This window comes from Mya arenaria, chromosome 15, assembly GCF_026914265.1.
Source record: "Mya arenaria isolate MELC-2E11 chromosome 15, ASM2691426v1".
NCBI classification, from domain to species: domain Eukaryota; kingdom Metazoa; phylum Mollusca; class Bivalvia; order Myida; family Myidae; genus Mya; species Mya arenaria.
Genome location: NC_069136.1, coordinates 7,925,800 through 7,950,854, shown reverse-complemented (window position 1 = coordinate 7,950,854; position 25,055 = coordinate 7,925,800). Strand labels below are relative to the sequence as shown.

Below are 25,055 nucleotides of genomic sequence, written 5' to 3'. Positions count from 1 at the left end.
TATCAAGACATAATTATCCATGTACATGTATACATATATTTCTATATTATACCTTACATAAATGTTTCCGTTCTTTGCGCATATAAAGTTATTCGGTCCGTATATAACTGATAAAAATCCACGTCAGTGGATCTCGCCAAAAATATAATATGGACCAATGACGTCATAAAACTCGTGTTGCTTGCGATTTTCACCACGGCAATTTTTTCGCAAGTAAGCATTATAAGTTTTGTTCAATAAAGCACATCAAAGGCGCTTTAAAATTATTGAATGGTGATATAAAGTCACTAGCGGATTTAGAGGGGGCGCTTCCGGCGCGCGCCCCCTCTAAAATCGTCAAAGTTTACTTTTTATGTCATTTTAGGAGATAAAAAATAATAAAATACGCCTATAATGCATCATTTCCAACTACAAAATGTTAATTTTTCTTGATTGCTTAACCTCCAATCCATATGCAAACAGTTTATGCCATACACTTTCGGTTCAGAGGGAGAGGTGCATGTCAAAAGGTTGCGCCCCTAAGTTACGCCCCCTCTAACGTTGATTCCTGGATCCGCCCCTGAAAGTAATATTATACCTCACATAAATTTGTCCCTTCTTTGTATATATATAAACTCGATCGGTCCGTATATCACTGTATTTTGATGAAAATCTATTTTTATGACGTCAGCCTCATAACGTCAGCCGGTCCGGACCTCGCCAAAAATGTAATATGGACCGCTGACGTCATACAATTGGTAAGTGTGGCTTGCTATTTTCACAACGGCAAAATCTTGTCGCAAGTAAACATTATTAGCTTTGTTCAATAAAACACGTTTAAATCGTTTTAAAAATATTGAATTGTAATGAAAAGTGTTCGGTATAATATAAGAAATATAACACAACACTTTGGACCATATGGCATTATAAGGACCGGTCAGTCAGCCCTCGAAGGTGAATGGACCTCGGCTAGTGCCTCGGTCCATATACACCTTCGGTGGCTGACTGGCAAGTCCTTATAATGTCATATGACCCTTAGTGGTGTGCTATATTTCTTAATAAGAAATATAACACACCACATCGGGCAGTATTGTATTGTAAGGACCAGCCAGTCAGTCCCCAAACGTGAATTGAGCTCGGCTTACGCCTCGGTCCATATACAGCTACAGGTCCTTATAATGTCATATGACCCTCAATGGTGTGTTATATTTCTTAAACATTTATTGTGTAAGAATAATTAATATTTAATTAATTATCAATATTAAATACAAAATAAAACTTATCTATATAACGTGACAACAACACAAATCATCACAAAATACATTTTTAAGAAATCATGCTAGTACGCCACTATTTTTATTATAACTTTCTCGTTACTAGCATTTATCAAAGCTGAGAATTCAATCATGTTCGATCTTTCAATATAATACTTTGGTTCATAACGATTGCGTATTACTTTCTAAAACACACATAAATGGTATTTCAAGACAAGAACTCTAGTCACGAGTTATTTTCAAAGACAGAAGCATCTTATAACATCCGGTTACATGAGACAAAATGATGACGTCACAACGTTATGTCAGCGCTACCTTTGGCAAGCTACTTAAAGCTTAGAATGCAGCTCCGTAGCTATATGAGCAGGATGGTAATTTATATGTAAGTATAAATATAATTCATGTCATAGACAACCGCAGTTCTTATAGCGCTGGGGTTGATACGCCCGTGCGCGCATTATTTCGTCAAGTGTTAATTTTTATATCGATCACCCGGTGTTAATATCCGATTTACGGTTATAATCGTCTGTAGGCCTAGCGGGCTGCAACATAAAAACCCGGTTTTGGCCATAGCAAATTCCAAACGTGTTTCGAGGCTCAAGTTTAATCGAGACTGTTGCCCAAAGTGTTAACAAGGCATTCATATTATATATTTACCCCCCCCCCCCCCCCCTCCTCTCCCCTGCCACTTTTTGACCTGCAATAGAATTCGCCTAAGACTATTGTGATACACTTTGTTTGAGGAATCCGACCCTCAAATCAGCCGGTCATCTGACGTCTCCTGGTGACTCTATACAATGTTGCTACTATTTGACAGGATATCGAGTTCGTCTAAGACTTTAATGACACACGTTGTAACCAAGTTTCATAAAACAGTGACATTACAATTCAGGCATAATAAACTAATCTATTTTTCCATAATCCGATCTCCATGCTGACTCCAGATTACCTCAGTATCAAACTCATTTGAGATTAGAGACAATGATTCGTAAGTTTAATCCAAAAGAAGCATATTCGCGGGATGGTAAAGACTCTAAAAAAAAACATATTCAAAAAGATAAGTTTTAGTCTAAACCTATTTATTTTTACAACGATTATAAAGTTATCACAACATTATATTAATTACTCTCGTTGGTTGATTTTACGCGAGAGTGTGGTATTGTGTTGTGGGTGGATCCGGAGTATCCTGTCCGGCTTGGTGACCACAAACCAAGTCCACATACGCTCTCGCCGGAAATCGAACCCGGGTCGCATAGGGGAGAAGCGAGTAGGCCAACAAGATATTGTTCCCATATTTAACAACCAGTCAAATCGAGAGTGTCAGGAAGAGATGCTAAAAGCTGCGAATCCGTCGGCAATAAGCCTCTAGTGTCCATATAACCCCGAGAACCAGTTTGAGAAAGCGGAAGTTCAGACTCGAAGTGAAGGCTTGCATCCAGGCTTAGAACTGCCGTATTTTGTAAGCTGCCCAGATCTAGAGAAGCACCAATATCATCAGTTTCTATTTCAGTGCGAGTTTGAGATAAGTTGTTCTGCTTAACAGCGATACCCGTTGCTGGATGATCGCCATTAACATTCAGGTCAAGAAATTCGTTGGTTTTAGTTGAAGAACATTGTTGCGAGTCGTCGTCACTGTTTGAAATTGTATCTGTCAATCCATCTATTTGCGAATTTATATTTTTATTGATTCTAGACGTCTCTTTCTCTGGACTTTGTTTTCCGGCAGAATCATTGGAAAACTCTAAATCGTTTTTATCTGTTCTCTGATCTTTGGGAAGACTTTCATCATAACCATGTTCATTTCTTGAATCATAACAGATAGCCTTTCGTTTACAAGAAGAAAGATCTTCTTCATTGTCAGCTCCAGATCGCTTTCTTTTACCAGGAGGCGGTATAACTGCAAAATTTGCCTGGGGTGGAGTTGAATTACTTGATCGTTCCTTCACTTCATACCGTGTTCCATCTCCATGGTGATTCCGGACTGGGTCAACAGTCGGGTCAACGTATTTAGAAGACAACCATTCATTCACATACTTCGCACGGTCTGGTTCACATTCATATACATCAATGATATTTGTCTTTGATTTATTCTCATCTTCCTCCATTTGTAATGCTTTGGCACACCGCTGCCTAGGTTGGCGAGATGAATTAGTATCTTCATGAGTTTCATCACTGTTGTTGTCTTCTGTGTTAAAGTGAAGCTCGTGTTCAAAGGCAGGCTCTGTCAGGAAACATTGTAAACATTTGAATTACAAATACATCTGAACAATACACATTTAAGTAAAGACAACCATAGGCTTAACGGACTTGCCATGTACTAGGGGGTTTGAGAAGCAAATGTAATCTTTAAAGGACTGACATTGTTTTAACTTGCGAGTTTGTTTCATAGTATTATAGTAGGTCCTGTTATTAACATAATTATTTCAAAAGGTGACATTTCGACCTTTGATTGTTCTAAGTATTGACTCCAGTAACAAAGTGTGTATCAATCGGACATGAATTTCAGGGTTGAAATCGTCGGCTAAGACAAGTCATGGGATTACACCCATTTAAGTCATCAGGCCCCTATTTCTCCAACAACCTTATGTCCCTTATAACAGGGCTTAGCTCCCTGTTTTTGTTTCTGTGTAATTTGTTTAATTTTCTCATTTTAAACAGTTTTGAGAAAGGAGGTTATTTTTAGCATAACCATTAAAAACGTTTTCTTGTTATGTAACGTCAAGTTAAAGTAAATTGATTTGGCTAAACGGAAGCCTTAAACCTGTCAGTAAGCTTAAGATGTTTCGAGAAATCGGGGCCATATAATTTGATGTGCCACAAGTCGGGTTACCCACGATATCTGCGGCTAATGCTAACGACTTTATTTATAGAATAGATGAGCTTCACAGTGTAAGAAATTCATTCTGCTTTTGGTTATCAAAAGAAGCAAATGTGATATGTAACTTATTAACTAATGATCTACACCTTCAGCTGTGCCGAAGAACTGGTCTAATGAAGCTTGTTTTGTGGCGGTGAAGAGCTGCCGGGGTGGAGGGGAGTTTTGTGTGAGCGGAAAGCAGGAAGTGCCTCGTGATGAACTCGACGTTGTCATGGGACGTGGTCGACCAAGAGATGCTCGCTTTTTGATTCGGGTCTGTTTTGGTACCACCTTGGAATAAATGTGATAAAGAAATAAGCTAAATCTGATGGCATCGGAAAATGTTATCCATATTAAACCTATTGCTCTTTATGTTCGTAAACTCATGTTAGCTATAGATAATGCTTATTTTTTAACCAAGAGACGCAAATATTCTTATTTAGTTACATGCATGTATATGTATTTTGTTATATTTAATATGCATTGTAACATGTATTATGGGCTGGAGGCCTTTTATTGAATAACATTTCGTTCGTTAGTATTATTGCACCCAACAGCTGGGTATTACTTACCAAACATAAATCCATGAAATAATGGATCTTAAGTTAGAAATATACACAACGACCCATTAACTACAAACAACAGGGTAGAACGCTTAATGCACAACCCTCGTATGTGTAGTACAGGTAATAATATATAAAGTAACCTCCTGCACACACAAAAAAAACTGACTTAATTACCATGGACGCAACTTGCTCGTATACATGTACTTTTAAATTGGGTATTTTTCGGCATTTTAAATCAACGTTGGATACGCACGCCAGGATGTCATACGATGGCGGAGATATCCAACTACAATCTGGAATCCGGGACTCATTTGTCTCACTTCTAGATGGAACCATGAATGGCATATCGAGCACATACGGGGAAATCTTGCTAAGTGTTAGTGTTCCTACAAGTACGGTTGTGGGTCTGAGCAACTTTAAGGTTAAAACAAATGTAGTATATTAAGCATGGCCAGCACTGTCACGAGTCGGGCTACGATTGACCACATAGCGGTGATAATTGACTGATCGTTAATACATGTGTGATTCGTGGGGAGTCTCGGGTGTTCCTGGTGATTCGGGGAGAACCACGATAGGTTCAAACTGGTTGAAGCGGTTGTGTTGTTGCTCTGATTTACTACGATTTCTTAAAAAAGGTTAATGAAACTTCTATTCGCATACAAACTATTAGTTTTTAAGTGCACGTAAGCTGTACAACAAGTAATATTTATGGCTCCCACAACCTTTAGAGTTTTTGAGATTATGCACGAGGGTTGCGGTTAAACTATGTTCCTCAATGAGCGTGCGGTATAAGTGAAGGTAGGAATATAATATTTATAGAGCGTACATGTAGTTAGTTATATAAGAGTCTAGCCCATTCGCGTTTTCGTTACTTTTATTGTTTGCCAAATCAGTACGAAGGGACAGAACTGTTCTACGATTTAATATGATTTGCTGGACGCAGTTGAGGATTGTAACACATATCCGAGAAATATTTAGGAATCTTCCGTTACAAAATAGTACAATATATTGTATTGTGGTGAGCTTTAAAACACTTAGAGTCTAAAGCAGGGACATGAAAGGTCAAAATGCAATTGTATTACTGTTTGATGTAAAATTTGAAATTGCGCAATATTAAAATACAAGACAATCAATACTGTCAGATGTATTTCAATCATAAGAGTTAGTTATGACAGTGAGAATGCTTCAAAATACGTGCATCGCGTACTTTGATTAGTGTTGCACTGACGAGTGGACTGGTAGTAGATCTTTGTCTACTGGGCTTGTTTCAACTGTATTATCGCAAACATATTGCTCTAGTTCAAACACTTACAATAGTTAAAAAATATCCTTTTATCTTAACTAATTAAACTGTGGCCATGAAATTGTTTAACAAACAAGCATATAAATCAAATAAGATTCAACCGCATACTCTCCTAGTTCAGCAGCAACAGACACACCTTTCATGTTTCTATCTTTCCTAAAACAATTTTTCTTGCTATCTTTGTCTGTGTGTGTGTGTGTGTGTGTGTGTGGGTTTGCATACACCGCCAACTGAGGACAATCCTTAGAAATAACAGCAACGATTGAGACCATTACCGCCAACTGAGGACGGTCTCATTTGGCATTTTTTTAAGGTAGTCTCAAAGTTCGTTTTATGACTTGAAACGAAAAATAAAATCATAAAAATGGACTGTCCTCAGTTGGAGGTCAGAAGGGTCAAGTGTATGGGAAGTGCGTGACCGTCCGTAAATTTCCATTTTTTGCCTCTTTTTTGGTCACACTCCAGTGGTCTCGATTGGCTGTGTTACGCGCATCATCAAGTGAGTGAAACATCTTTTTTCAATTGTTAGTTAACTTTATAACAATATTTTATCGTAAAATATATGTTTAAAGGTGTTATCTTATCAGTATGATACGGTCATGACCAGACGTTGTTTACTTCGATTGATTTTTGAGAGTGTCATATGTTTTCGCGATGTCTGACCCGGAAACGGAAAATTTCATTAAAATGAAGATACAGTGATGGTTTCTACAATTATGATGTGCCCATTAGCTGTTTATATAAGAAACTATATACTTTTCTTTAAATAGAAAATTATTTCATTTTTTATGCTAATTTAAAGAATTATTATATGTCAACACGACGAGTTTTCGGAGACATTCAGTGTATCCTTGTAAAAATGAACAAAACAAGATTTATGTTGGTCAGCTGTTATGTTTAAACACTAGCTATTCGCCAGTTGTTATTTTTTAATGGTTTAATTTATTAAAGCTTATGTATCTACAAAAGCAGTGCATTAAAGCATTATGCTTAGCATACATCTTAGTCCAAATAATTGTACGTTGATGAATGTTAGCTTCAGTCTTCAGAGACGGTTTCTATTTGGCGACTCTAAGCGTCCATGTCCCACCTGTTGTTTTCCTAGCCAAGAATGACAGAGCCCAGCGCTAAGTTTATTGAGCGGAAAGATAAAGGGCACCTGCTAGGTAGTTTAAATTGGTGATGCTTTGTTGACAGACCAATATGAATTAGCAACCCCTGCATTGGAAAAATGTCTTCCGGGCTTGTCAATATTCTGAATTTTATATAGCAGGGCTTGTTAAAAAAATTGATGCCAAGCAAAAGTTTAAGAATTCAGGCTTGTTCATCCAAAAGTCTAATATCGACGACTGGTTTCATGAAACACTTATGCACCAGCCAATTGTAACCACGTCCCCCCCCTTTCCCCCCCGGTCCAAGGGAATAACCGGACTTTGACTTTCAAACCAGCAAACCCCGGGTAAAATCCCCGCCTTGTGGGGACGAACTGATTGTTAAACGCCGGCCAAATGCCCCCGCACCCCAGAGACTCTATATAAGGCCCAATCTCCGCTAAATTTGGCGTTATGACTAAACTATCGCGATCACCCGGCCCTGCGGGGGCACCTGGAAAATAAAAACACAGCCCTTTTCCCCGGCCATCCCCGGTATACCCCGGGGGGCCGAGGTTACAATTGACTGGTGCATTAAGTGTAATAAGAGAAAGGTATTGTCTAAAAATAATTCAAGTGTAACCTTTGTGGTTTAATTTGACAATGCATTGTTGTTAAGCTTTGCATAATTGTAGTCTGTGTTAGTCTGTGTTAGTCAAGTTTCGTTTTATTGCAATTTTATGCTTTTTTGTGCAAAATATATTTGCACTTACATGGTAAAATATGAATATAAACCTTTATTACCTATTTCAAACATAAAATTCTTCTCGAAATAAAATTTCAATACGTTTCAAAAACCCCCTGTTTTTGCACAAACCCGTTTAGACGTTAGGTATTGGAAGAATCCTGTATAACACGTCTATTTTTTTAGACTAGCATACAATCATGCTTGTAGCTAACAACCATGCATTAACTTCATCAAACACGTGATTACAAGAGCCGTCGTACCAACACAAACTAGTACTACTATGAAGTCTCACCATATATATAGAGAAGTCGCCCCGCATATGGATTATATACGGTAGTACATATTATTTCTGTCAAATTTTACAATATTTATTGGCTATCTTTTTTAAAGGTATTTTATTGATTAAGAATTTATGATGGTAAATTAATATAAAGTCTATATGACAAGCTACTTATATGAATCTACCCATACCGCCTATATAATACATATGTGGGGCGACCTGTCCGTATATTGCACGACTGCACGACTCGTATTGGTGCAAGTTTGTGTTGGTACGACTTCTGTTAGCAAACTTATAGCCCTCTGAAAAATAAACTACAATATGATTTGAATAGGTTTTCAAGACAACCAAACCCTACCGACAAAGAATCCTGACCCGATTATGTTTTTTTTTATGTCAGGTGACTGTGAATGCAAAATTATTCTGTTAAGGGTACAGTGACTAATCTTAACTTTCTAATGTTAATGTTTAAGTCAAGTGTGGTCATTAGGAATTAAAACAATCAAAATCAAAAATAATATAGATCTATATGTCCAAAATTTACTGTCGCTTATGCTCAGAAGTTGTATGTGAACTGATGTGATGTTAAACACTTATCTTTAAGATACATGGTTGTTTTGCAGTCAGATATATTGTTAATGTAGCAGAAGTCCAAAACAATATCATATTTAACGGCATACATTTTGTTTAATTTCATCTTTATAAAAAAACTCCAAATACGATTGAATGTTACCACTAGCCAGTTGAAAGCAAGATATGATATAATGTATATTCTTTATTTCTTTTAAAAAACAATCTAAGAGTCTAAATCAGTCTTTACCATGTATATCCGATAAAATACATAAAATTCAACTTAGAGTGACTTACTGTTATATATAACAGTTAAACAGTATATAAATAGCAACAGCTTTACATTCAAGTACAGCCAATATCTAATCAATTGATTGTAACCAATAATTGACTGTAAAATAGAATACTGTTTAAAACAAGGAAGCATAAAGGAAGCATAATTAAAAAAAATGCAAAATATAATTATTATCAAAGTAGAAATGAATGTAAGTGATGATGTGCCATATAAACATTTGCATTCACATATTCTAGTGGAGGCATAATTAATTATTTTATTGCAGACAAAGTTTTTTTCTTGGCCAATTCTTACCTGATTTCTATCAAATGTTTTTTCATAAATAGGACAATCTAAAGGAAAATATTGTCGCAGAATTGGGGAAAATACATACTCACCTATTTTACATGTATAACAGGACATAACTTTGTTGGCAGAAAGTTATAGTTCAGGCCCCAGCATAAGGTGTTAACCAATGATTTTTTAGCTTGACTATTCAAAGAATAAGGAGAGCTATCATAGTCACCCGAGCGTCGGCAGCAGCGTCGGCGTAACCACTTATATTAAAGTTTGTGTACCACCTCAAATATTTTCAAAGACCATTGAGGTAACTTTATCAAGCATTTTGAGAAAATTATGCCCCTTTTTCTTCATAGAATTTACGTTAAAGATTACGTACCACCTCAAATATTTTCAAAGTCCATTGACATCTGGCTTTGAAACTTTGCATGCTTGTTACATGTTTTGTTTACAATTAAAATTACTAGAAAGTTTTTATTTGCCGTCAGTGCAATTGGTAAACTCCAAGGTTGCTCTGTTAAATTGTATTGAATTGTCCCCTGGTTTGAGAAAGCATAAGTGATTGAAGATTTTTGTTGTCTATGATACGCTTGAAATATGGTGTGTTTTTCTTAACTAGGAGTTGCAAAGTGTTATAATATTGGTTGTCAGTGGGTGTGCTATAAAGAACTTCCAGTAAACTTGCCTCAAGTTTTATGAGACAAAACTGGTTGAAGTGCCTAGCTTAAATGAAATTTTATACCAGAGATATTTAAGAAATAGTTTTATATGTGTTGTTCAAGGGTAATAACTTGTCCTCAATTGGAGGTGTTTGTGCTAGAATTGTCCTCAGTTGGAGGTCATTCACACTGCACTGTATTCAGTAGTTTTTTTTCCATGTTAAATACCATAATGTATAGTCTTGTTCTGTTTTTGATGCTTCTGTCACTTTTCAGTGATGTGATGTTTTGTATTGCAGCTGGACAGTGCCATGATGTGAATACTGTTGATGCTGATGATGTGGATGCTGATGATGTGGATGATGATAATGTGGATGCCTCCGGATTGAAATAGGTACTTTAATCTTTCTTATAATATAAGATGAATGGGTGCCTGTTATTGGAGTAAAATTGCAATTATTTTTTGTTCTAGTATAAGCCTAGAGGAATATAGTTTTTTTCTTAACTAGAAGTTGCAGTGTTTTGATATTGGTCTTCAGTGGGGTTTCTATCAAATACTTTCAGTAGAGGTCCCTCCTATCTTATGAGACAGAACTGTTTGAAGTGCCTAGAGTTAAAGGAATTAGATACTAGAGACTTTTATGAAATAGTTTTATGTGTTGTCCAAAGGTAATAATTTGTCCTCAATTGGAGGTGTTTGTGCTAGAATTGTCCTCAGTTGGAGGTCATTCACACTGCACTGTATTCAGTATTTTTTCTTCTATGGTAAATACCATAATGTATAATCTTGCTCTGTTTTTGATGCTTATGTCACTTTTCAGTGATGTGATTTTTTGTATTGCAGCTGGACAGTGTCATGATGTGGATACTGTTGATACTGATAATGTGGATACTGTTCATACTGATGATATAATGCTGATAATGTGGATATTGATGATGTAGATGCCCCGGATGATCAACCAGGGACTAATAGAGGTACGCTTTTTCACTTACCTTTCTCTTATATGTGATGAATGGTTGCCTGATATTTAAGTAAAATTGCAATTTAATTTTGTTCCATTATAAGCCTTGAAATTTAGTTTTTTTCTTAAAGGTCTAACGGTTGCAAAGTGTTAAATATTGGTCGTCAGTGGGTTTGCTATTAAACACTTTAAGTAGAGGTGTCTCCAGTCTTATGAAACGGAACTGACTTTGAAGTTCTTAGCATAAAAGGAATTAAATGCTAGAGATATTTATGAAATAGTTTAATGTGTTGTCCAAAGGTATTAACTTGTCCTCAATTGGAGGTGTTTGTGCTAGAATTGTCCTCAGTTGGAGGTCATTCACACTGCACTGTATTCAGTAGTTTTTCTTCCATGATAAATACCATAACGTATAATCTTGTTCTGTTTTTGATGCTTTTGTCACTTTTCAGTGATGTGATGTTTTTGTATTGCAGCTGGACAGTGCCATGATGTGAATACTGATGATACTGATGATGTGGATACTGATGATGTGGATGATGATGATGTGGATGATGATGATGATGTGGATGCCTCCGTTGATCAACCAGGGACTGAAATAGGTACTTTAATCTTTCTTATAATATAAGATGAATGGGTGCCTGTAATTAAAGTAATATTTCAATTATTTTTTGTTCTAATATAAGCCTAGAGGAATATAGTTTTTTTTCTTGACTAGAAGTTGCAGTGTTTTGATATTAGTCTTCAGTGGGGTTTCTATCAAATACTTTCAGTAGAGGTCCCTCCTATCTTATGAGACAGAACTGTTTGAAGTGCCTAGAGTTAAAGGAATTAGATACTAGAAACTTTTATGAAATAGTTTTATGTGTTGTCCAAAGGTAATAATTTGTCCTCAATTGGAGGTGTTTGTGCTAGAATTGTCCTCAGTTGGAGGTCATTCACACTGCACTGTATTCAGTAGTTTTTCATCCATTGTAAATACCATAATGTATAGTCTTGTTTTGTGTTTGATGCTTCTGTCACTTTTCAGTGATGTGATGTTTTTGTATTGCAGCTGGACAGTGCCATGATGTGAATACTGATGATACTGATGATGTGGATGCTGATGATGTGGATGCCTCCGTTGATCAACCAGGGACTGAAATAGGTACACTTATTTTCTTATAATATGAGATGAATTTGTGCCTGATATTTGAGCAAAATTGCAAAAAAAATTGTTTTATGATAAGCCTTGGAATACAGTTTTTAGCTCGATTATTCGAAGAATTAGGAGGGCTATACTACTCACCCCAGCGTCAGCGTCCGGTTAGAAATTGCAATTTAGGGCAAGTTGGGATTTTCACTTAGAAGTCCAATGCATTCATTCAATTGACTTAATACTTAACATAGTTGTTCATGACCATCAAACAATGAGGTTAGATAACTCAATATTATCCTTTTTACAAATTATGACCCCTGATTGACTATTGAACTTCGGTTTAAGATTTAGGACAGGTTGGGATATTTATTAATAACTTCTATACCCTTTGTTCAATTGACTTAATACTTCACACAGTTGTTCAGGACCATCACTCCTTTGAGGTTACATAACTCCATATTATCCTTAATACAAGTTATGGCCCCTGATTGACTTGGGTTAAACTTTTAGGGCAGGTTAAAGTTTTAGGGCAAGTTGGGATTTTCACTTATTAGTCCAATACTCTTCATTCAATTGACTTAATACTTCACACAATTGTTTATGACCGTCACACAATGAGGTTACATAACTCCATATTATCCTTAATACAAGTTATGGCCCCTGATTGACTTAGGTTAAAGTTTTAGGGCAGGTTAAAGTTAAAGGGCAGGTTAAAGTTGTAGGGCAAGTTGGGATTTTAATAAGAAAACATCTATACCCTTCATTCAATGCCCTTAATACTTTGCATAATTATTGACGACCATCTTAGAACAAGGAACATAACTCCATTTTAACCCTTCATACAAATTATGGGAATGATTTTTTTTTCAATTTTTTTTTTATATTCTTTGAAAGGCACATTTTTATATATATTCTTAACCACATTTTCATAAAGGGAAAACCAGTTATTTGAATGTCGACTTGCGTCATTGTTCGGGCGGCTGATGGGAGGCAGCGTCAAAGTCACCTTATGAATGGAATAATTTTAGCTAGGTTTGAAATAAATAGACCAAACTTGATATATAGGAAGAGTTTATAGAGACCTTTTCTGAGATTGTGTTTTGGGCCCTTAGAGTCATGGTCTAGGTCAATGTCACTGTTGCTAAAAATAGAAATATGCTTATACTGAATAACTCAAGTAAAGGTTGACATAGTGTGACCAAACTTGGTATATAGGACAAGTTTATGCAGAGCTTTCATGGATTGACTTCGCCCCCCTAGGGTCAATGTCACTGTTACTAAAAATAGATTACTGTGTAACCGAACCTCAACAAGTGGTAGTAAGCCGCACGGGCGGTTACAAGAACCCTCAGGTTCGACACAGGGCAAAGGCAGGGAGGTTGGGTGTGAAGAACAACTGAGATGTTTGCATTTTTTTATACAATCTATTCAAGAATTCAAGTTCATTAATTAAATTCAAATGGAAGTAACACTGTAAAAACCAAACTAACTATGAAACTAATAAATGCCTTAGATATACCTAGCTGCTCAGGCAAGCCATAATGCAACTTTAGGCTGTAAGTTTGAAACAATTCTGTCGAGTGTCAAAAATTGACAAACACAGTATAAAAAAATAAACTCCAAGTAATTTATTTCTAACTGTCAAAAATCAGAGAAATTTAACATCTCAGGTACAATAATCAAGTTTTTAAATTGGAAAACCTATATGAAAAAATGTGAGTGGCCCACAGGGAATCCACGCCTTACCTTACAGAGCCCAGGAAAGTAAAAATGGTGAAGGTACCGTCAGAGGACAGATAACTTACTGAAACTAACTCGGTCGGTCTTTAAGCAGTAAGAAAAACCAATCCAAATAAAAGTAATGAACTTCTGTAGCACAGGAAAATGTAGTAACAGTTATGGTTGACATACTTTGACCAAACTTAATATGTAGGAAGAGTTTATAGAGGACTTCTATTGGATTGTGTTTGGGGCCAATCGAATCAAGGTCACTGCTACTAAAAATAAAAATATGCTTAGTACTGAATATCTCAAGTAAGGGTTGACATAGTGTGACCAAACTTGGTATATAGGACAAGTTTATGCAGAGCTTTCATGGATTGCCTTTCGGCTGCCTTGGGTCAAAGTCACTGTTTCTAAAAATAGATTACTGTTTCAGTTATGGTTGACATACTTTGACCAAACTTAATATGTAGGAAGAGTTTATGGAGGACTTCCATTGGATTGTGTTTGGGGCCCATGGAATCAAGGTCACTGCTACTAAAAATAAAAATATGCTTAGTACTGAATATCTCAAGTAAGGGTTGACATAGTGTAACCAAACTTGGAATATAGGACAATATGCAGAGATTTGATGGATTGCCTTTCGGCCCTCTTGGGTCAAAGGCACTGTTACTAAAAATAGATTACTGTTTCAGTTATGTTTGACATACTGTGACCAAACTTAATATGTAGGAAGAGTTTATGGAGGACTTCCATGGGATTGTGTTTGGGGCCCATGGCATCAAGGTCACTGCTACTAAAGATAGAAGAAAGCAGTTGAAACTGAATCTCTTCTGCCAATCATTAAAAACCTGGTTTTGTCACATCCCGCTTCTTGTTCACTTTTTTAATTTGATTGTTTTATTGTGTTTGATAGGCACATATAACATTGTTATTGTTTTTACTTCTAAGTCAAAGCGGCGTAGTCAAGCGCGCTGTCTTATAACAGCTCTTGTTTCTTAACTAGAAGTTGCAGAAGTTTTTTTTATATTGGTTGTCAGTGGGTTTTCTTTAAAATACTTTCTTTAAACGTGCCTCTTAAAGACTAAATTGTTTGAAGTGCCTAGAGTAGGATGATATTTGAAACAAGAGATATTTATGAAATAGTTTTATGTATTGTCCAAGGGTAATTACTTGTCCTCAATTGGAGGTGTTTGTGCTAGAATTGTCCTCAGTTGGAGGTCATTCACACTGCACTGTAGTTTTTCTTCTATGGTAAATACCATAATGTATAATCTTGTTCTGTTTTTGATGCTTTTGTCACTTTTCAGTGATGTGATGTTTTTGCATTGCAGCTGGACAGTGCCATGATGTGAATACTGTTGATGCTGATGATGTGGATGTTGATAATGTTGTTGCCTCCGTTGATCAACTAGGGACTGAAATAGGTACACTTATCGTTTTTATAATATAAGATAAACGGGTGCCTGATATTTGATGTTTTCATGTATAGATTTGCCCTTGTTGTAAAATAATTAGCTTTGGAATGTAGTTTTCATAATGGGTTCAAAGTGATTGGAATGAAGTGTCTTCATTTGGACATCAATGGGTGTTCGACCAAATTCATTGTCTTTTGAGGTGATGACTACATGTAGAAATTTGCTTAACAAATAAGAAATTCAAACCACCAGAGATATTAAAATCAGTTTGACATCATTCAAGTCGTAGGTTGAAGGTCATTTCACAATCTTTGTTGTACATCATTGTATGTAAATAACATTATCATTAACCGAAATGTTTAATATATGTACCTGCATGTGCTTACAATCAGTAAAGCTGAATACTTTTTTTCAGTATTATGCTTACCACAGAACATAATCAAAATACCAGAGGTTCAAAAGACAAAATACTATGTCATTTTGTTGCAACATGTCTCTTTTAGCCTAGTTGTGTAGAGATAGTTGTGTGTGTGTGTGTTTGAGATAAATTATCTCCTGTATTAAAAACACTACACCTTCAATATTTCATAACCAGTACTGCATTTTAAATAATAGGCATCAAGGAAATTTGAAATACCTGAGATCTCAATACAGGCATGGTGTCTAATAAAAGTAACTGGCCTCCATTGGAGGTGATATTTTTAGAAGTCCTCAGAAAGAGGTTTTGTTAATGTCCATCAATTTCATTCAAATAATACTCGTCGAGAGACACCTGTTTCATTATTATAAATAGCATTAATTGTTAGCGTTAAGAAACATAGCAGACCTATTTGCGTATATAATATATATATTTTTGTCTCCATAGGTCAACTCGAAGCAGTCGTAAATGCTGGGATTGGCACAAACCATGTAAGAATCATATTGAAATTTGTAGCAATTAGAAATTTCTATTCTTAAAGCAAATTTGATTTAAAAAGTGTTGTTTCTGTAAAGGAGTAAGTGCACTTTTGTGATCAGGCTTTTCTGTTGTCTTTCTTAGTATACATTTAATTTTGTGTAACAACCATACTTGTAATCTTAAAAAAAACCTATTCAGTGTTTAAATTACCAGAATGTGTGTCATGTTACTGATCAGTGTAAAAAGTTACAGTAAAAATATCTAATTGTATTTAACAGAAAGGCCTTGAATTGAATTTCTACATATCAAATAAAATCCTGAAGTCAAACATATTTAACATGGACAACAATGTATATTATATAGCACTGTAAGACATGTTGCTCGGGTCAGTGCTACAGAAAAATGAGTTTGCTTACCGTGCCCATTTTATTGTACAAATTCAGAAATCAAATAATATAAAGGTTATCAGTGAAAACACATCATCTTGAATACAGGTCATATTTATATATTGACTTGCAGAGGCACTGTTGCTAATTCCTAGACAACTTCAATTGATAAAACATGTTTTAATGTAGGATTATATGTTTTATGGTTATTTGTCCTATAGAGGACTATCAAGAAAACACTTTCATATTTTAGTGCTCAAAATAGATGAAAATATAGTGATTTTTTTTGTCTATAAAATAGCCTTATTTCTGTGTTTTAGGAAAAACGAACAGCCACAGTCAGAACACCTTGGAGCTAGGCTGAAGAAGACGTGGTAGAAAATGGCCTTAAAAAGTGTTTTAAGCTTAATACTCTTACCAAAAATAATTTAGAATGTCTTGAACTTATAAAGAAGTATCCAATTCTTGCCAGGCGATCAAGGACAATGGTGAAAGGGTACATTAGAAAAATGCAACTGGCCTTGCAATAGGCTCATCAAAAAGCAAACAATTAAACAAATAGATACTTTAAATTATAGAATAGACTAGATTGCATTTTGATTTAAGCTTTATATCTGAATACCATCAGTGATTGACATGTTCTTTGGATATTGTTCTATTATTATTTATTTTTTAACAATTAAAATTTTGAAATTGAATATGGTAATAACTTGTCCTCAATTGGAGGTGATTTTGCTAAAATTGTCCATGATGTTTGTGGTCATTTACACTGCAGTGTATTCAATTGTTTTTTTGTTCCATGGTAAATAATGGTGTGTGGTATTGTTTTGTATTGAATGCTTCTGTCATTTCTCAGTGATGTGATGTTTTTTGTGTTGTTGGATAAATTGATGAAATGCAAATGAAATATCATCATGTATGAACATGTCAAACAAAAATGTATTAACTTTCTTCTGTTTGCTATCAAAACGTTAAGTATTTGTTTGGCTGAATTGTATCTAGAGTCAATGAATGAAGATTTGTTTATTACTGAAAATTGATATGCATTATTTTTTGTAAAAGAAAAATTTTCAGAAAAAAAGTATCTTGGTATTGTGATATGCCTTGGCACCTGTCAGGGCTGTGGGCATCATGCAGTCTTTTACCTAGGACAGTAACTAAATCTTTTCATATTTAAATAAAACTTGGTTAGGATGTTGCCAGGGACAATATGCATGTGTACATCAAGGAGCATAACTCTGGCTTTAGTTTGTATTGAGTTATGCCTCATTTTCGAAGGAGAAAAAAACAGACGAGCGCTGGTGTTTTCTTCATGGCGCTCTTGTTGACCTTGGCGAGATCAAGGTTCAATGTTGAAATAAGATATGCCTTGTAAGTTATTTTAACTAACAGGGGAAAGTCTGACAATCAAGTTTAGACTTTAATAGCTTTAATAGTGATTGTTGTGTAAAGTGGACTTTCAACATATTTTATCATATAAATAGAAGTATGAATTCTGCTCTTTGGAGCTAAAAATTATCTACTTTCCGGCTATTGATAATTATGTACTTATTTCACATATCCGAGCATGTTATGTATCCATTTGTCTACATTATACTGATTACTTAGTATTGATATATTCGTATTTAATACCTGTCTTGTAATGATCAGCTATATAAATAGATCCATCCATCTGAAGTTTCTGTTAATTGACACTTAACTATTACAGTATTACAATCGGACCAATAAAATACTTCTGAAAACTTTACTGACTTGCTGACATTATCCTTGATGTATATGCAAACAGATATCTGTGTCACATCCTTAAAGTGCAAAGGAGTCATTTTAGTTCCACAAGATGATGCGTTGTTCGCATTACATTATAGTATTAGTCCCATGTAACACACTGGGTGATTCAGTTTTTTCAACGCAGTCGTTATCACACGCTGAAATAGCCATTGAAATTAAGGGCAGTTAGTATGACTATCTGTTTTACTTCCATATAAGAGTTACAATATGCAGAGGTGTCATTTTTTTTAGAAAAGAAACAGTGAGAAAGATTTTACCAGCTTGACCTATAAACGCACCGACAACATTTCTGTTCTGTAGTACCGTACGAATTCGCTGGATTGATACCCTTCGGCGTCGCTAAATTAGGCATTTTTCATGCATCAAAAATGCAAAAAGTATGGTCTGATCATATATTCAATGAATAGCAACAACAACATAATAAAAGCATTTCACAAATACATTCAAACACCCTTTCCAAGTTCCATCCATTTGAAGGCAGCCAGAGCCTACTCGCCGAAGACAAAAAATATTTCAAGCAGCAAAGAGCCTCAACATTGCTTCACACTGGTGGACTGAATTTCGTTTATGGACCAGAACTAAGATACATGAAGGGCTCCGCATGGTGGAAATTAACTGATGAGTCCGGATGGAAGGGCGTGGTGGGGGGGGGGGGGGTGAGTAGGGGCCGAACAAATCAATCCATGTGTTCTTCTTACGATCATATCTAGGAACAAAAATAGAAATGAAGTTTACAGTTAGGAAGATACCAAGCGGGGTATCTTTCGAAACAAACACATCAGGCGCAAAGGACTTCAAATGACATTTGGTCCGCGGAAGGGTTGGGCTCGTGTCACGCCCGTGTGTCCCCTCCGGTCGATATTTTTTTTCAATTGTAAGCATTGAAAGACTCGATTTCCAGTGAGTTCAGGTTTTGTTTTCATGTTTTTTTCTCTAAACCTTTTTACGTTTCAAATAGTTATGAAATCTAAAACTAATATCGTTTGGTAACAATTATTCACTGAGAAAAAATTGCTAATATGATAAAACAGTAATACACATGTTATGGACACGTTTGTAAGCACACATTTAATACTAGTATTTTCTATTTCTGTACCAAATACAAACAGTCACAAATTAATAAATCACACACATTAAATTCATTTTAATCAATTAGAGTAATCATGCCATGGTGACCTGTATATTCAATATCGTGTCAGACATGTATTAATCTATATGCGCGTAGCTTCATTTGAAATACAATTTTTAAAAAAAATGGTATCAAATTTTGCGGCCCAATTGCCGTTACTAGCTAGAATATTGGGACCGCGGCCACGGCCCCTGTGGTACAAGCTCCTACGCGCCTGAACAAACTGAGAAAATCTCGAACAAACATTACATGATTTTTCGAATAAGTGTAGAGCACTCGAACAATGGATTTTTGAAAGTAAAAAATGGGTAATTTATCTGCCTATAGTCGAGGCTGATATTTCTTAGCATTAGAGCGTCTGCAACCCTGCTATTATAATGAAGAGAACTGGTTATTAATTTGCATTATTTTAATAATCATACATAATTATATGCATGAATTTACATTACATGCACCCTGACGATGATTTACCAAGATATCGCTCCATTAAATAAAGTAACCCTTTGCCATGACACTGATATACATTGGAGGATTGTACATAGTTTTATTATACATTTATGCTTGGGTTCACCATAAGTAGGACACTGAAGTATTTTAGGCTTTAGATAATGTCAAAGATTCTAATGCTGGAATTTCTTTAAAGCACAGAATCTATGGTTTTGGGTCCCAAAGGGTAAATTTTGGTAATAAAAATAATAACTTAAAAAAGATTTGCCGTCAAACATACCCTTTTTTAAAGATGCACTCTTATACCCATGTAAGATTTACCATAACTAATACGATTGTTTAAAAATACCAAAAAGGATGAATAAATGTCAAAACAATGGTTCTTATGAAGGATACCGAGTTATATTTGAAAGAAAGTTGCAGAAAACACGTTATTCCAACCTGATACGACTATTGTTAATCACAGGAAATCTTTTAGCATTCACCAATCATTTAATATTTTTTTGCGTTTTTAACCATTAAATACACGATAACAATCGTGCTATCAGTAAGTTATACTTTCCATATATGTATTATTTAGTAAGTAGTTAAAGATTTATCGCTTAAAATGTATGTTTCTTATACATGGGTATGAGTTGATTTTGAATAAGAGTGTCACTTTAAGGCAGGTGACCGGAGAAAGAGCTTGTTTGCCTACCTAAAACTTATACCTTTTAAGTTATTATTATGGTGTAAATATTTGCAATAAATACACATGTATCGACTTCGTATATAAACACAAATCAATCGCGGTACTCGATAAATATGGTATAAGCCAACCATCACAAATTTCGTGCAACGCAACCTTTTACAGTAATCAATCGGAACACCTCGGCCGTCGTTTTATGGCGGAGATGGTCAGGGTGTTCCGATTGTAAACTAGTGTAAAATGCGGCCCAAGTAAGGCCCTATGATATTTGTATACGGAAAACACGGCCCTTTCGGGGATCCTGTATAATGTTAATTATTTTTTAATTCATTGTTAAATTTCGTTCGAGCATTCCGACTGTAAACTTATTTGGTAATAGTGTGAATAACTGTATAGGGTAAAACACCGCCCTATCGGGTGATATACGACTCTATAGATATATTGAAAAAAAATCTTTATTCATTGAAGTTCGGCTTATGAAAAAGAAAACAAAATGCATAAGAAATTCCCTACCAATACAGCTATCAAAGTACAGTATTAAAATGCTTTAAAATATGCAAGTTTGAAAAATGACCGTAGATTTCACAGTCTTTGGCGACAAAGTTTTTCAAATGAATATCCCATGGTCCTATTTGTTTTATCTAAATTTATTTTCGAAATTAAGATAAAGTTAAGGAAATATATTATTCAAAATCGTAGAATGCTGGCGAAGTCAACCATAAAGAAGAATATTTATAAAGTTGTCATGGATCACGGCTATATTTATGCTAGCTATTCTTATGCCTTGGCCTAAAATGATAATGTTTCTATTTGTGTGAATCAATTCCTAATCACCCACTATTTAGGAATCAACTTTATGATTGCCTTTGTGTCGTTCTATTTTCGGCATTAAATTTAATATCTTGTATTTCTTTCCCGCTGTGCACTTTTTTATGATATTGCTTATTATGATGTTAAACGTGTTGGAAAATAGCTCATTTGTTAATACACGTGTATTACAAATAAACATTTCTTGCCTTGTTCTGGTGATACAAAGGAAAGTGCCGGTGCTTTAAAGAACCAAGCGGTTGCATGCTTCGCACACGGATCTCTTGTCACGGATCACTCTGTTTCTTCAAATGTTCATATAAATTGACTGAGAAGTGCAGTCACTGCTATCTCATCTTACTAAGTTCATTAACCACAACACATGTAGTGATAGCATCATGGCAGTTCAAAGTCATAATGCAGCTAATGATTACGGGCAGAACTTGATTAAATAAAAATAAACATAAGCGAAATCTAGCGAAATTCCATTGAACTGTTTGATTTATATACGTACAACGCCTTATCTGGTCAATTACCTAATTGATTTACTAAGAATAAGTGTCCGCCCAGTGTTATCTTGTATATTGACAGCATAGTCTGACCAAGCGCTTCAAAGACCACGACCTCAACCAGTGATACAGCTCTTCAACGACCAAGTCTGTCTTCACACGACCAGGCGCTGGAACGAACATGACTCAAACCCCGCGAGCCTATGTTTCAACGACCATGATTCCAATCCCGCGACCTAGCGCTGCAACAACGTCACTCATCACACGACCAAACGTTTCCACGACCATGACTACATTTCCGGATCCTAGCGCTCCAACGACCACGTCTCTCATCACACGACCCGGCGTTTCAACGACCATGACTCCAATCCCGCGATCTTATGTTTTAAAGACAATGTCTCTCTTCACACGACCCAGCATTTCAACGACCATGACTCCATTCCCACGTCCTAGCGCTCCAACGACCACGTCTCTCATTACACGATCCAGTGTTTCAACGACCATGACTCCAATTTCGCAACCTAGCGCTCTAACGACCACGTCTTCCATCACACGACCCGGCGTTTCAACAACCATGACTCCATTCCAGTGTCCTAGCGCTCCAACGACCACGTCTCTAAATGCACGACCCAGCGTTTCAACGACCATGACTCCATTCTCGCGACCTAGCGCTCTAACGACCACGTCTCTCATCACACGACTCAGCGTTTCAACAACCATGACTCCATTCCCGCGACCTAGCGCTCTAACGACCACGTCTCTCAATGCACGACCCAGCATTTCAACGACCATGACACCATTCCCGCGACCTAGCGCTCTAACGACCACGTCTCTCAATGCACGACACAGCATTTCAACGACCATGACTCCATTCCCGCGACCTAGCGCTCTAACGACCACGTCTATCATCACACGACTCAGCGTTTCAACAACCATGACTTCATTCCCGCGACCTAGCGCTCTAACGAACACGTGTCTCATCACAAGCCGATGGTTTCAACGACATTGACTCCTATCCCGCGACCTAGCGCTCTAATGACCACGTCTCTCATCAAACAACCCAGCGCTGTAACGACTCTGACTCTAACCCCGCAACCTAGCGCTCAAACGACTACGTGTCTCGTCACGCGACCCAGCGCCGGAACTACCATGACTCCAAGCCCGCGAGCCTGTGTTTCAACGTCCATGACACCAATTCTGCAATCTAGCGCTCCAACGGCCACGAAACGAGTCCCATGGACCAGTGAAAAAAAACACAACGGAGAAACAATGTCGACTTTGACAGAATAATGAAATCGAAATCGAAGGTCCATCTAGAATGAACATACTTGATAATGTGCATCCTGAACATATTCTGGGATTTAGAAGTTGTTATTTGTCATAAACAAAGAATATCGAGGGATATATGTGGATCAAGGAAGCAAACATGTAAGAATGACAGACGGAATCTGTTAAAAAACGCCATGCAGAATGTTAAACAAATGAACCAATGAGGTCGGTGTGACCCCCGTTGGGTTCTTCGTTGTCCGAGTATAATTTTTTTCTTAAATGAGGGTTTACAGTCAAATCACACAACGAACAGGTTGACGTATAACGTTTCCCGATCAACCGCTTTGTTTTTTTCTTCAAATTTGCCTGGTATTAAATTGTCCTCATTTGGAGGTCGGAGGCAGAATTTCCTTGGTTGGAGGTGTTTCGTTCGCATTTTTTGGGTGTGTCAATGTCCCTGGTTGGCGGTGTTTTGTTAAAAAATGTTTACGTATTTAAACCTCTACACAGATAGCTTTAAGTCCGTTTAACACATTGACGTAATTATTTTTCAAAATTACACCCTGGAAAATGGTGTCCTCATTTGGATGTGAAATGTTGCGTGTCCTCAGTTGGCGGTGCTTGCAAGTATGCGTGCGTGCGTGCGTGCGTGCGTGCGTGCGTGCGTTTGTGCGTGCGAGTGCGTGACTTTATAACTTCATCTTTAGATATATATCGTTTAGAAGAAGTGCGGTGCATAAGAACCATAACTTTGGGTGCAGCATTGACTACAAACTCCATACACAGATAGGTCTTATCGAGGAGAGGTGCAGTGGACAGGAACCATAACTCTGGCTTAGTTATTGCCCTTTGTTAATGTTTATATTTTTCCCGAGCATAAATTAAAAAGTGTTTGAGATACATTCTTCAAACTTCATAAACAGATGAGTCTCATTTAGGAGAAGTGCATTTCATAAGAAATATAACGCTGGATGCAGTATCTTTAAGTAATTGCCCTATATTAATTTTCATACTTTATTTCTTAAAGTGAAGGTAACTTGAAAAGTTTTTAAGGAACTGATTTCAAAGTTCATATAATTATACAGTTATAATGCATTGTGGAAAAGCGCATTGCATAGGAACCATAACTATATCTTCAGTATAGTTTTAGTTCTTGCCCTTTGTTAATGTTCCAATATTTTGAATCAAATAAATTTTGGTTCTGAGAGAAGGTTACACCCCCTCTAACGTCAAATCATGGACCTGCCACTCATTGTTTTCATGTATTGTAATTGAAAGTTGTTTCTGTTTTTAATTGGGATATGACAGTCTGTAACTGCTCTTATGAACTTTTTAACTCTTAAAATAGTCACGAGTGACAGTGTTCAGTTTCCACATAGATAGCAAAACTCTTTTACATGTTCAATTGTCTCAGTAAAAACTGGTTTGCTGATTGTTTGTTTATGGCTATGAGAAAGTATATCATTTGATGAATTTTCATTTTATCCATTTCATTTTCATTTATATGATATTGTAAAGTTTTCCTTTTGTGATTTTTGGTAAGTCTATTATTAAATATAAAAAAATATATACTGTGTTGCTTTTCTCACTATATATTTCCACAAAGTCACAGGCCATGTACCAATGAATGTGTGGTTAAGTACACATTAACTATGCAGCATTGATGAAACAATCCAGATTTGTTTTCCTTTTTGTCACTAAATTTTGTCATGGTCATATAACACCAAAACAGAAATTCATTCCCATCAAGCTACTGTGGGTAGTTCTAGTAGTAGTAATACGCGTAAATGGCGTGCTTACATTTTCGAGTAGAATTTAATTTATTTTGTTTTGACTTACAGACATAATTTTCGTCGACAGTCACATATGATATTGAGTAAGTGATTTAAGCAATCAAGTCACAAACCTTTGTTTTATTTCTTGTCGAAAGCCAACCACCGCTATCCATTTTTTCTGCGTCGAAGGAAAATGGCTAAATTAAATCTAGGGGAAG

The 25,055-nt window shown here is 36.2% G+C and overlaps 1 protein-coding gene and 1 long non-coding RNA gene across 3 annotated transcripts; one reads left to right on the top strand and one right to left on the bottom strand.

Annotated features, from left to right (window-relative positions):
• Positions 1–2,298: 2,298 nt before the first annotated feature.
• On the bottom strand, positions 2,299–25,019 carry LOC128219883 (uncharacterized). The gene is made up of 3 exons (XM_052928026.1): positions 24,969–25,019; positions 4,218–4,401; positions 2,299–3,474 (listed from the first exon to the last, which is right to left on the bottom strand). The coding sequence occupies exons 1-3, from the start codon at positions 25,008–25,010 to the stop codon at positions 2,549–2,551; spliced, it is 1,152 nt and encodes a 383-aa protein (XP_052783986.1). The 5' UTR covers positions 25,011–25,019; the 3' UTR covers positions 2,299–2,548.
• LOC128219884 (uncharacterized) lies at positions 6,230–18,172 on the top strand. Of its 2 annotated transcripts, XR_008258683.1 has the most exons (8): positions 6,230–6,478; positions 10,201–10,295; positions 10,746–10,876; positions 11,340–11,465; positions 11,918–12,010; positions 15,058–15,150; positions 16,007–16,050; positions 16,746–18,172. It is a non-coding gene; the product is annotated as an uncharacterized LOC128219884 (long non-coding RNA). The 2 variants fall into 2 exon arrangements; XR_008258684.1 differs by lacking the exon at positions 15,058–15,150 and having other exon boundaries at positions 6,231–6,478.
• Positions 25,020–25,055: the final 36 nt, after the last annotated feature.